Source organism: Mytilus edulis, chromosome 8 (genome assembly GCF_963676685.1).
Source record: "Mytilus edulis chromosome 8, xbMytEdul2.2, whole genome shotgun sequence".
In the NCBI taxonomy this organism is placed as follows: domain Eukaryota; kingdom Metazoa; phylum Mollusca; class Bivalvia; order Mytilida; family Mytilidae; genus Mytilus; species Mytilus edulis.
The window spans coordinates 53458328-53472909 of record NC_092351.1 but is presented as its reverse complement, the minus strand read 5'-3'; the positions used below and the strand labels follow the sequence as shown (position 1 = coordinate 53472909).

At 34.0% G+C, this 14582-nt stretch overlaps 2 protein-coding genes across 2 annotated transcripts in view; both read right to left on the bottom strand.

Moving 5' to 3' along the window:
- LOC139485865 (tubulin beta-4B chain-like) overlaps positions 1-14582 on the bottom strand; it is an 80178-nt gene that overhangs the window by 59340 nt on the left and 6256 nt on the right. The window lies entirely within an intron of this gene.
- Positions 3213-7099, bottom strand: LOC139485868 (tubulin beta-4B chain-like). Its single transcript, XM_071270516.1, has 4 exons — positions 6939-7099; positions 5218-5326; positions 4528-4883; positions 3213-4151 (listed from the first exon to the last, which is right to left on the bottom strand). Exons 1-4 carry the CDS (start codon positions 6993-6995, stop codon positions 3336-3338), a joined length of 1338 nt encoding a protein of 445 aa, XP_071126617.1. The 5' UTR covers positions 6996-7099; the 3' UTR covers positions 3213-3335.

Sequence of the window (14582 nt, the reverse complement as noted above, 5' to 3'; positions counted from 1 at the left end):
TTTCAAACCATGTGTTTAAATTTCGTAGAGATCTAGTCACTTAAAATAAAGTTATTGTCCAGAAACTAAGTGTCTTCTGACGACGCTTGCGACGCGATACCAATATTCGAACGCTAAATATTTTTGGGGTCGTATGAAACTTACATCCCAGCTTCTTTGTTCTAACAGGGGTGATCTGAGCCGGATCGCCCCTTCCAGATCACCTCAGTTTCAGTTTCCTTGTTATGCATGCTTTCCTTTGTTCTGTAACAATTTGGCGGGAAGGTCAAATCCACTATAAAACTTATAATTAATTATAGGGAAAATACTATCTATCAACATTCACGTAGAAAAAAATCCAGTGTATATTCTGGGATTCGAACTCAAGACCTTTAAAATATCAAGCCACGACACATAACCCTACACCAGGACGACTGGATACGACAAACAGTCATGAATTTAACATACTTAAAGAAAGCAAGATATTTTTATAAGTGGGGCGAGTTGGCAGACCTTTATTCAGTGGGGTTTAAGCCTTTTTCTAGCATATTAATCTATTGTAATAAAAAATTATAATATCTGAAAAAAATTGTAGATTTAGGTCACAAAGTCCTTATATTTGTATAAAGTAACATTCGTTTATAGTGGGAAAATGTTTTAACGTTGAATAAGCTTCAATTAAAAATTGCTTGCTAGTCCCTCTCTGTGATTACCATTAGATAACTCTGGTTCATTTCCCCAATCAATCTATCATCAAGGGAAGACAAATAATACGGTTTTCATTCATAGTTTTTTTCAAAAATGATGAACGGTTCTTTATATTGGTATGTAATCAATTTAAACGTTTCAAATTTATGAAACTATATTCGTAAATCAATGTTTTTGATACAACAATAACACAAACTGAAATATATTGAATTGATACATTTTTTAATTATTCAAAATTATATCAGAAACCTAAACTTAATTATAAAATAATGAACCTGTTAAAGGGAGACAATACTCGCATCACTTTTTCGAATTGGCACATAATACAACGGAATGTCACTCTTAAATACAAATGGCACATCAATATAATTAATTAACTGCACAAGCGTACTCCACCTTCAATGATGATTCTAAATTATAAATATAACCAAAAGTTGTTAATCTATAGATAGTGAAGACTATTGAAAGCCAACCCACTGTAAAAATATTTCTTTGCAATTTTTTAAAACTTCCTCAGAAAAATGCTCGAGCCACTTGACTTTCATAGCTCAAAATTAACGTTTTTACACAATATTTGAATAAAATAGTTAACGATTATTCGCTTCTCAAAGTGTAAGACGCAATAAAAACCGTATGCTTCCACCATCTTACCGAAATACGCATTTAATTAAGTCCTGAACATTTCGACATTTCTTCGTTTATTTTTATCAAAAACCGGTTTTAACAAATCACAAGTACGTGTTAAGATCCGACTAAATACCTATTTCCCGATATGGTCAGGTAAATTTGCTACTTTTTCGTAAATAAGTGAGTTGTCAGACTGATTGTTCAATTTGATTTTACACTTTCAAAAGTGTGAGCGAGTCGGTAAACAAGAGTTGGACGATTTTTTTTTATAAAGTGGCGTTATAGTATGGGCCGATTGGAAAGTGGGGCGAGTTGGCATTGTTTGATATCTACTCATAGTATTCGGGGGTCATAAAGGGTATAATCATATAGTAATATATATAAAGTATATTATAATGGTTGTGTGGCGTTCTAAACTAGATTTTATGAATTCTAAATGGTTTTCCGTCTAATCTCAAACAGCTGGGATGAAAAATAGTTATCCGGCCACTCGGACTCACCTCCGGCCATCGGGGTGATCTTACACTGACACACCGCGTCCTTGTGGGATAACTATTAAAGAGTATACGTGGCCGGGTAATGTATATCCCAACAACAAAAAGACATTAAGTACAGATCTGAGAGATTCGAAGTTACAGACCGCTAGTTCAAAGCCACTAACAACTATAAAAAAAACATCCATCCAAAAAGACTAAATTATTTATCAGAACACATCCAACATCCAATGGATTTGGTGTAAAGACGTCTTAAACAGTACATATCGAGACAAAATAAATCGAAATATCGGCACACCGGAATTAGGTATCTGACAGACCAGTGAAGTGTTCACAAGTTACAACTAATAGTTGTTAAAAGCTGCTGACCAAATACGAAGTCTTTTTCGTAAAGTAGTTTCTCAGAAAAGAAACAACTAAGTTGGACCTCCGGACGGACGAACAACTATTGGTGTTGCATCCACTCCAATATTTGAGGTATAATATACAGACAAATGAGTCAATAACTATATGCACTGTAATTACTCAAAGTATGAAGACAGGCTAAGGCAAACTTATCTATTGATACAGAATCATGCAATGGTATGCTCTAATATCGACTGCTGTACTTCCTATGAAATGTTAAACCACAGTTGACTATATATATTGAGACAATTACTAACTTTTCTCTATTAACATATTCAGAGTAGTGTCTAAGCTGACCAGAGTTAAATTGGGTATAGTTTTGTGTCCATGTAATGTATATAGTGAAGGCCTTTAGTTGACCTGTTGGAATTGTTTCACATTTTTATGCCCAAGCCTTTTAAAGCGGACTGTAAGATGTTTTTTCTTGTGTGTCGATTGGATGACCTTTAATACAGCGTTTATCTTCGTTATTTTTACTATGGTTGAAAGTAGTCTCATTGGCAATCATACCAAATGTCCTTTTTTTCAAATATTCAAATTTCGAGCCAAATTATTTCAAAAAGTAAGTCATGAAGGTATATTTTTCTTTGCACAATTCAAAAGTTAACATTAAAATAGACCATCTACCAAAAATTCAGTAACAAATCATCGACGGATCTCTTCTGTTAATTCAGTCAGACTTATTTCACACTACCGGCTTTTGACTCCGTAATTTATATTTTTCAACAGGTTACCTGATCTGTGGTTGGACATCCTGGTACTCGGTCAAGTAAGAGTAACTTAAAAAGGAAAATAAAGGTTGCAATCTGTACAATTTAGGGGGCATGTCATCTGCAATTTGAAGACCATGACAACTTAACCTGAGAAACCGTAATGCTAAACCACTTCTAATGTGTGAAAACCAAAAACCTCAAAAGTATCTGAACTAGGAAATTCTAGCTTAAAAGTTTATGCTAAACATATAGTTTAAATTTATGACATATAAGAAATACTAATAACTTTGTTGTTTCAATAAATAATTTAATATCATTCTGGTGTAAATTTTTCAACAGATAAACAAGTTTAACAAGTGTTTGTTTGTATCCAAACATTTTTGAGAGTTCATTGAGCTAGAGGAAATGTTTAAGCTTCCTCTTCTCCTTCTTCCTCTTCGAATTCTCCTTCTTCTTCGGCTGTTGCATCCTGGTATTGTTGGTATTCTGAGACCAAATCGTTCATGTTGGATTCGGCTTCTGTGAATTCCATCTCGTCCATACCCTCACCAGTGTACCAATGCAAGAAAGCCTTACGCCTGAACATAGCGGTGAATTGTTCTGAGATTCTCTTGAAGAGTTCCTGGATGGCAGTGCTGTTTCCAATAAATGTGGCGGACATCTTAAGACCACGTGGTGGAATGTCACAGACGGCTGTCTTGACGTTGTTTGGGATCCATTCAACGAAGTAGCTGCTGTTCTTGTTCTGTACGTTCAACATTTGTTCATCAACCTCCTTCATTGACATACGTCCACGGAACATACAAGCAACTGTGAGGTATCTGCCGTGACGGGGATCACAAGCAGCCATCATGTTCTTGGCATCGAACATCTGTTGGGTAAGTTCTGGTACAGTTAAAGCTCTGTACTGTTGGCTTCCACGGGATGTCAGGGGTGCAAAGCCTGGCATGAAGAAATGAAGACGTGGGAATGGTACCATGTTGACGGCCAATTTACGGAGATCGGCATTCAACTGACCTGGAAATCGGAGGCATGTGGTGACACCTGACATTGTTGCGGATACAAGATGGTTAAGGTCACCGTATGTTGGTGTTGTAAGTTTGAGGGTTCTGAAGCAGATATCGTAAAGAGCCTCGTTGTCGATACAGTATGTTTCATCTGTGTTTTCTACGAGCTGATGGACAGAGAGTGTGGCATTGTATGGTTCAACGACTGTGTCTGATACCTGGAAAAGATAAAGTATACATATAGTTCATTCATGCAAAATATTAATGAATACAGATGAAGGAAGTTTTAAACAAAAGCTATATTCCAGTTGACCTCATATCTAAATGGAAATGGAAAATACAGATTTATTCTAGTTCACTATTTATTGTTTATACTATATTTGAAAATGCATTTTGATTTAGTTTCTCAAAGCTTACAATTTTCTAAAAAACAATAGATGCACCCTCCTATATTCCAATATTGTCTGTGTTTCAAATGAAATTGTTAATTTTTTTTAGAATATGAATATCTAGAAGCCAAAATCTCAGTAAAATTGAAAACATTTTTTCTTAATGATTATCCAAGTTATCTCTTGAACTCGAAGCCATACTTACTTTTGGTGATGGTACTACTGAGAATGTGTTCATGATTCTGTCTGGGTATTCTTCACGGATTTTGGAGATAAGAAGTGTTCCCATTCCTGATCCGGTTCCACCTCCAAGTGAGTGTGTAAGTTGGAATCCCTGAAGACAATCACAGCTTTCAGCCTCTTTCCTGACAACATCGAGAACAGAGTCTACAAGTTCAGCACCCTCGGTGTAATGTCCTTTAGCCCAGTTGTTTCCAGCACCACTCTGTCCGAAAACAAAGTTGTCTGGTCTGAATATTTGGCCAAATGGTCCGGATCGGACAGAATCCATGGTTCCGGGCTCCAAATCGACCAATACTGCACGTGGCACATATTTTCCACCTGTAAAAAAAGGACAGAAATTAATTCATGTTAATAAATTATTTTTCCAGGTTTCATATTTGCATGCATGACGTGATTGTACCTACCCCTTTTTCTATTTTTGTCCTGCTTTACTTAAACTGAAAGTTTTGTTTTGTAACTTACACCTTTTGTTAAAGTTTTCAAACAATTAAAAAAAATGCATGCCAGAACACTTCTCATGAAAATTAAACGCTCTGTTTAGCGGGTATGTCAATGAGCGTGAATTGCTAACGATTTTTTTTTTAATTTCATTTTCTTTTTTCACTTTTTGACGTAAGATTTTTTTCCTATAATTTTTTATCTGGTTTCATACCTGTAGCTTCATTGTAGTAGACGTTGATTCTTTCTAATTGTAAATCTGAATCTCCATGGTATGTTCCGGTGGGGTCAATGCCGTGCTCGTCTGAGATAACTTCCCAAAACTACAATAAAAGAGTAAACAATAGAATAAAGTACAGATAAATATTTCCTTTTTGCGTCATGTTACATGTTTTATGTAATAATAACCTATACAAAAGATCGGAGTCGCACCACACAAAATCAAAATTACTGAAATATTGGTTGTAATATTGAACAAACCTTTGAACCAACACAACCTCAATGTTTTTTCTTTACAAGTGCATATTAAGGTGAATATTACATGGAGAAAACTCTGCAAAAATCAGTTGAACGTTTTAATCACGTTCTATTGTTAAGTAAATATTAAGCATCTAAATGATCAAAATTAGTGTTTGTCAAACTGCTATAATATATGCAATGTAGTTTGTTCGATATTTTTTTTTAAATTTTATGTTTTTGTCAAAGGGTAAAAATAAATATTTTATATAATGCCAAAATTTTATAAAAATCAAACGAGCCAAATTAATTTTAGTAAAGGTGTTTGGTACCGACCTCAGGACCTTTCATATTAATCAAACCACTTCTAAATTTGTATCATTCAAGATAACATATGAATAAAAAAAACATAATAAATCATTTATCAAAGTGTAACGAATTTACGTATGTCTGAAATTATCAACACACAGCCAAACAAATTGACTTATCACAGGCCCGTAGCCAGGAATTTCCAGGGGGGGGGGGGGGGGGTTATTTGGATCCTAGAACTCGACTTTAACAGTCACAATTCGAACAGAACGTTGACTTTAACAGTGGTTATTTGTTTTCGAGGGGGGTTCGTTCCCCCTGGCTTCGGGTATGTATCAGACACGAAAAATATATTGCAAATGTTTAACATGTTTAAGCAAATATACTAATAACCATTTAAAAATCGCTTCAATATTCTATTAAAAAACTGGTTAAAAAACCCTAAAGGGAATAGATATAAACAATTTACCAAAGTTTCATTAGCATTTTTGAGTGATTGTCCGAACACTCGAAAATCCCCCCTTTTTTAATGAATAAAACCCAGTAACTCAGAAACGTAACATCTTAAATTTATTAAAATGGAAAGGGAGCTTACTTCAATCGATATAAACTATTTCTGAAAGTTTCATGAGACCTGCTAAAAGCATTTTTGAGTTATTGCACGAAACAGGAAAATCCACCCTTTTAAATGAATAAGACCTAGTAATTTAGAAACGCAAAATCTGAAATTTATAAAAACGAAAGGATGCTCACGTCAATATATATAACCAATTCAAAGTTTTATGCAAATTGGTTTAGGGTTTTTGAGTAAATGTCCAGACATGATGACCTATATAGTAGCAGAGACATATATAATGTATTATATGTCTCTGATAGTAGGAAATAATCATTTTTTTATTTTTATAAAAAAAAAGTGCTTTTGGCAAGTTCAACTCCAAAAACAGATTATTAAATAATGATCTAGACATTATTCAATACCTCAAATCAACATTTCCTCTTCTTCATATACAATTGAATACACAATTCTGTTAAAAATCGATAGTGTAGTCAAGACCGCCATTTTTAACCGCCTTTCAACTTACAAATTCGACATGACTCAGATAATCGATTTTCAATATTTTGATAGATATCTAAATATTTCATGCTATTTCCCTGTTTAATAAGACTCACCTTGGCACCAATTTGGTTTCCGCACTGTCCGGCTTGTAAATGTACGATTTCCCTCATTTTGATTTCGTTAATAAATTTCACGTCTACTACACACGGTGGTTGCGATGTTTATTGAAACTAAGAGTAGTTAACCTATTTGTATACGAGGGGTTCCGGGTGTAAGTATACTAGCAACGGTCAGACGATCGTTTTTATTGGTTGATTTCACTTAAAGTAAGCTGTTTTCCGTTGCCGAAGGAGATATCGAACAAACAGGTTCAAACTTATAAAATTTCAACAACTGTTATTAACGGCTCAACAATCACGTTCTGATAATTATATTAAGAAAAGAACATTTCTGCTCGGGGTTAAATACTCGTTACATAATTTCTATTGATATATGAATAGGTCACAAATTATTTATTTATTTATTTACATAATAATTATGATTAAATATACAGTTTGTCAATTTTCATTTCCATAGTTAATTATTCAATTATGAATTAGCTAACGGTAAAAAACGAAGTCTTTGTGACACTTTAATTTCAAGCATATTGAATAAGGAAACAAAAAATTAGCGAACTTTAAAGACTGCTGTGATTGAGAACATAGCATGCGACATATTGCCCTAGATATAACTAAAATTCAAAATTCAAAAAATCAAATACTGAATTTTACATCTGCCCCTTGTTTGCCTTCCTCCGGAAGGTGCAAAAATAAACTTTAAGTTCGGAAAAAGGTTTGAGAACTTCCCCACAGGTAATAGTTGAGTGAACTATATAGATTGACATGGACAATACAAGGACAATAGACATCCGACGGACAATAATTGGTGATTTAAACTGTGTACCTGAGTGGACCATACAAAGTGAAACGCAACTGTTTGTTAAGTATTATGTACCATTGTGTTGATTCAATACTATGGAAATTTTATAGGAAATCAACAGCCTTCCCCCTTGTACTCTCATATTTGGCAATTCAATTCAGTACTTGTTATATAGAGGATAATTGCATGCAACTAGCTAGAAAGGATTTCATTAAAACAAGTTTAAAAATTTAGATATTGGTTAAAACAAATATGAGAGTCAAATATAAATTTGAACCAATTCAAGTACATCTTCTAAGGTGCACTCGACTTTAGTGACTCAGCATGAGGTGTTTTGGAATTTAAAAGGTTGTTTATAGGACTTTCAATTTTGTAAAAAAAAATATGCTAGCACATCATAGAAAACCCAGTGAGTAATCCCTGTTTAAAATTTTATTACAAAAACCTCTGTATTAAAGTCTGTGGATTTTCTACAAAATTCTTGATTTTATTTTCACCAAATTCTCTTTTTTCTATTGAATGCAATGAAACTCTAAATAATTATGCTTTGCACGAAGTTTCCCCTTGGTATACGTACAAAATGGCCCATCTCTATTAGCACAGGCACTTGTCTCAGAAAAAAATTTCCTATATACCTTAAATTTCCTATATACCTTAATATAAGTGTTATATTAAGGTATATAGAAGAAAAAAAATTCTGAGACAAGTGCCTGTGTCTATTAGTGTTTATCTTTGCTTGTTTTGTTACTATTACAGTTTGTAAAAAAAATCATAATTCAAAGGCCACTGAAGGACCCCTAAATTTTATCATCTTCTGAAGGGACGGGTAAAAATTCATTGCAGAATCCAGTTAATTTTTTTGAAACATACAATGCTTTAGAAATTTATTTATCTAGAGCATGCTATGCCTTAAAACTTTTTCCTGTTGCACAGGTTTGTCTGTCAGACTCAGAGTAAATTTTAGTGAAAAATGCCGCCATTAGACTGAGCCATAAGATCCACATGAACCTTAAAACTTTTCCAGATGTGCAGTTTTGTCTGTACTCAGAGTAAATTTTAAGTGAAAACGCAGCCATTTGACTGAGCCAAAACGTCCACATGAACCTTAAAACTTTTCCAGATGCTGAGGTTGGTCTGTGCTCAGAGTATTGTTATGCGTTTTATTTCATGATAAATAAATTTGGTGTATTTACTGTCTTCTGATTGGTTAAAATTATTAGTTTTATTTCCAATGTTGTCAATTTTGATGGCGAAACGCCCACTCTGACGTTGTGTATTCATACGCCAACATGTGTGAACGTTGTTATAGTGTAATATAAATAATATAAAAAGTTCTTTGAGACTTATTTTTGATAGAAATTTATTTATAATGAATGGCAATAATTTATTTTGATTTTATTGAACCATAAAACTAATTTTTGACTCTTCACATTTTACATAATCCGCTTCGCGGATTATTTAATGTGAAGAGTCAAAAATTAGTTTTATGGTTCAATAAATTCAAAATAGATAATAGCCATTCATTAAATAGGAAATGAATAAAAGATCATTTGTAAAAAATTATACGCCGATGAGATAAAAACCCAACTACACAAAAAGCCCAATAAATAATTCAACGTACTGTCTTGACCAGAATATAGTATCTACACCATTTGGCGACCTCTGAATCGTATGAGAATTGTACGAATAAATTTAACAGAAACTCAACACAAAGACAAAATAACATTGAATTTGAATAGGTACATATAAAAGTTGAACAGCATTTTTATAAATACGTCTGCATGAGCCTGTGACAACTCTACAACAGATTTATCCATCGGATCACCAGCAGTGATGGTGATACGTACATGGCGGTGTACATTATGTATATACATGTACAACTCGTCTAAACATCAACCCAACAATGTTAGATTTGTTCTTCCCTTGTCGGGATTCGAACCCATGACACCAAATCGCCTGCACTGTAGCCGTCCCGCTAGACCACACAACCACCTGGGCTTCAAAATGAACCACCTTTCCACGTATATATCGCACAAAGATGGAACAAGTTGCTTTCTTTAAAAAAAAGAAATGCAATCGTAAACCCAAATGCTTGTTTGGCATTATATATATATTAGATAATTGTTTAATAAAGATGTATTGTCTTATATTACTTTTGTTGTGCATAACAATTAGAAACTGACATTGCCTGTTTACTTAATGTAATACCGGCTTCACACATCAACGTATAGAATCGACGTACATCGGTCGTGGTAAAAAAAATCATGCACGCTACCAATTGGCTAGTAATTTTGATGCATTCAACCTGTCAATCATATATGTATCGAGTGCATAACGAGCTTAAAGCGTGTATTGGGTGTGCGTAAAACGTACCTAAGCGTTTCTCCTAGTCTTTCTACATTCCCAACTGCTGTAAATGTTTGTCAATAAGTCTGTCACATTCGCCCGTCTGTTTACATGTTTACCAGTCCGCCTATGTTCACTGGTTCGTCTACATGTTAACTAGCTTTGAAATAGCTTTCGGTAAGTGCGATTATTTCAGTGATTTAATTGTGTCTATTGTTTTTATGTAAGTGATTATTACATGCACCGTACACATATTTTTAGGGACGCGAATTGCAACTTATATTTTACAGTTTTTTCTTGCGATGTGTTGTCCTTAAGGTTTGGTTCATTCGGAGGGTTGGGTTTATGGTCACCACATTGTTTATGTGCCAATGTCCATTCTAAAGCCAGGAACATGTAGTACAATGGTTGTTGTTCATAATTCATGTCGGTCAAGTTTTTTTCGTAAATTATTTTGTTAATCAATAAGGCTGTTTAGTTTTGTTTGATTTTTGTTTTTAAATCTTAATGGTCGGGGCATTTAATAGCCGACTAAATAGTGTTTTTTTCATTTTTGGAGGCCGCTCGGTAGCCTTTAAAGACTTACTACCACGTCATTGTAACTCTGGTTGGTACTTGTATCATTAGTGCTGGACCATGGTCGATCCTATGCACCTTTGAGGCAGGCGGGATATTTTTGTAGATCTTGACAGCTCAAACTAATGGGAGTAGTTCCTGTACTTCTATGTCTAGTCCCTTGTTGCATGGTTGGAGAGGGTGTAGTATCTTCTGTACCGGTAGGTTTATGAAGTTTCAACCGTATCGGACTTCTTCTCCTGAATGAAAGCTTTAAGGCGACGAGTATTTGTGTATGCAATGTGCCCTTAACGTGTCTCAAAGTTATCTGTAGCGTTTTCAACGCTCGTGTAGCGTGTATATTATATGCGTGCAGTTTACAGGTATACGCTTGACAAACGCTTGAGCTGTCATTTCGGGGCCTTTTATAGCCGACTATGCGGTACGTGCTTTGTCTGTTGTTGAAGGCCGTACGGTGACCCATGATAGTTTGTATTTCTGTGTTATTTTGTTTCTTGTAGATAGTTGTCTCATTGACACCAAACCATATCTTCTTTTTTATATTCGATATCTTATCGCCGACCTTGTTAAGTCTGCTAAAAATGCATGCATGATTCATTTTAAGTTATCAGTCGTAATTAAAGTGGCACATTTAATTCGTTGTTTCATTGCTTGAAGTATCATTTCTTACATCTGCATGGTCAAATGTGTATTTTTTTAAAAATAAATTTTAGATTTAGATTTCAGTCACGGTTATTTTCCCCCTTCATATTGAATATCTATACTTATCAGTCGCATTTTAATGACGAAAAGGATTCAGAGGTTATTATGTGACCTCCTTGTTTAAAAAAAAAAGTAAATAATGTTGCAATATTTAAACAAAGAAAATAACTTAAAATTTGCAATATTAATGAAAATAAATACGGACATAACTTTCATAATTAATTTTAACGTTACTTTCAATAAACGATTTTTTTTTTTGAAAAATCTAACACATTTTTTAAAGTTTTTATTTTTAATTGTTCTCTATTTTTTCATATTCAATATCTGTTTAATTTTATTTTTAATAACCATTTTTTTTATTTATTAAAGTTGTAATATTTAACAAAAAAAAAAAATAACTGTTATTTAATCATATTTAATCATATGCAAGAAAGACTTCCCTTTAATATCAGTATAAAAAAATAAATAACTTGCTTTTTACAACATATACATCTTCACTAAACGTTAAATCAAAAATAAAATGCTACTAAAACTCTTTCTAAAGATTTTATTTTTAATTATTCTCTCAGAATATAAAGCGCATTGTTTACATGAAATCTTATCTCATATCTAAACACAGCTGGTTACATCGTTTGACTAATTAAAATACTACGCATGTAGGTTAATATTAGCAGCTTGTAATCGTGTGCAAGAAAATATTATATCATAATAAATTTCAGATCATACGTAAAATATCTCTATAGCAACTTAAGATGCTAATGCATATTCAACAGATTAGTAAGCTATTGCGCATGCATTTGAAAGGTGGTCATAGCTATTGCGCATGTATTTGAAGGGTGGTCATAGAAAGAACAGAAGTGTTCCGAATAACATCCGGTGTTCCGAAAGACTACATCACTCGTCCAATATATACTGCGTAAACCCTCAGGGGTTTACGCAAAAACTGAACAGATGATATAAATTATACAATAATTGCAAATATTTCGGCTCAACAAATGGCCTTCGTCAGTGTTAAATGTTTTAACAATACTGATATATAATGTATAAGGTGTAAACATCGATCAGTAATAATACAGGTAAGTTTTGGTCGATTGATTTTAATCCAAAATCCTGAATATCATACTATAAACATTAGACTGTTAATTTAATTATTTCTTTCTATTGATTCCGTCTGGATGGAGGACACCCAGTTCTTTTATCCAAAACCTCTCCCGATTCTCTCTTTGCCTATGTTGCCATGTACAATCCTGTTCGATCACAAGGATCTTCATGTGATCAAAATCTTTCAGATTGTGATCTGGTAACCTGAAGTGTTGGCTGACAGGAATGTACGGTTTTTTTGTGAGGTCACTCCTGTGGCCATTAAGGCGTTTGTGAAATGGCTGCATAGATTCACCAACATATTGGAGACCACATATAGGACACTCAAGAACGTAAATCACGTTTGAGCTTTTGCACTTGACATTGCAGAAGATCTTGTATGTCTTTTCTGTGGTCTATAAATATAAAGATGTTGTATGATTGTTAATGAGACAACTCTCCACAAGATACCAAAATGACATAGAAATTAATAACTATAGATCACCATACGGCCTTCAGCAAACAGCAAAGCCCATACCGCAAAATCAGCTATATAATGCCCCGAAATGACAAATGTAAAACAATGCAAAAGTGAGAACTAAAGGCCTAATTTATGTACAAAAAAATTAACGAAAAACAAATATGTATATACCACATCAACAAACGACAACCAATGAATTACAGGCTCCTGACTTTGGACAGGCACATACATACAGAATGTGGCGGGGTTATACATGTTAGCGGGATGTAAACCCTCCCCTAACCAGGGACAGTGATGTAACATAAGAACGAACTATAAAAATCCGCTGAGAAACGCCTAACTCATTAGATGGATACAAATAAAAAAACACATAACAATAAAATGCTCCACAGGCCGCAGAGGTCGAACTCTAAACAATTGGGACCAGCATGGACTCAACATTCAAGCTTGATACATCTCCGAATTTGGATTGTGATTAAATATTTGACACAGCATAGGTTTCTGAAACAGAACGAATGTGGTCTAATGACCTTGAAATGTGTTTTCTTGTACCTATTATGGTCCAATATCCAAAATCTAAATCCATGGATTGATTCGGCATATCAAAGAATCCATCCCAAGATTTCAATTTTTGATAAAATCAAACAAAGTTTAATGATGGACCCTTTTGACCTCAATGTTGACCAATTTGATAACAGGGCTTAAAAATCAAAAACCTAAATACATGGTTAGATTTAGCATATCAAAGAACCCCAGACATTCAAATGTTTTGAAATCAAATAAAGTTAAATACTTGACCCCAACTTGGACCAACTTGAAAACTGGGCCAATAATCAAAAATATAAATACATGTTTAGATTCAGCATATCAATGAACCCCAAGAATTCAATTTTTGTAAATATCAAACTAAATTTAAATTTGGACCCTTTGGACCCCAATTTGAAAACGGGACCCAAAATTAAAAATCTAAGTACACGGTTAGATTCGGCAATAAATCCATTTTTGATGAAATCAAACAAACTTTAATTTTGAACCCTTTTGACCTCATGTGGATCAATTTAAAAACGGGGACCAAATTTTCAAAACGTAATACACGGTTAGATTCAGCATTTAAAAGAACCCCCAAGATTTCAAGAATAAAATCCCATTGAAATTGGTCAAGCAATAAGCAATTTATATAAAGTATAAGAAAAGTATTGTTTTTGGCATCAATTCCTAAACAGTAAAGTTAGGCCATAACCCCCAAAATCAATCCCAGCCTTCTTTTTTTTGGTATGGAACCTTGTGGTACAATCCATACCTACACAAGTTATTGTCTAGAAAAATACCTATTTTGACCCCTTTTTCCTAAACTGTTGGGACCAACCCCCAAAATCAAACCCAACCTTCCTTTTGTGGTTTCAAACCTTGCGTTTAAATTTCGTAGAGATCTATTCACTTTAAATAAAGTTATTGTCCAGAAACTAAGTATCTTCTGACGACGCTGACGACGTGATACCAATGTACGAACGCAAAATTTGTTTTGCGGTCGTATGAAAACACAGAGTGGACGTGGCCGGGTACTTGTATATCCCAACCACAAGAAGACATGAAGTACAGATCTGAGAGATTTGCAGTTTCAGACCGCTAGTTCAAAGCCACTAACAACTATTAA

Bases quoted from the DNA above. Each gene is read 5' to 3' on its own strand.
- LOC139485868 (XM_071270516.1), bottom strand. From the start codon at position 6,995: ATGAGGGAAATCGTACATTTACAAGCCGGACAGTGCGGAAACCAAATT. The intron at 5,327-6,938 runs GTGAGTCTTATT...CTTTTATTGTAG, and splicing joins GAAACCAAATTGGTGCCAAG to TTTTGGGAAGTTATCTCAGA. The intron at 4,884-5,217 runs GTATGAAACCAG...CTTTTTTTACAG, and splicing joins CTACTACAATGAAGCTACAG to GTGGAAAATATGTGCCACGT.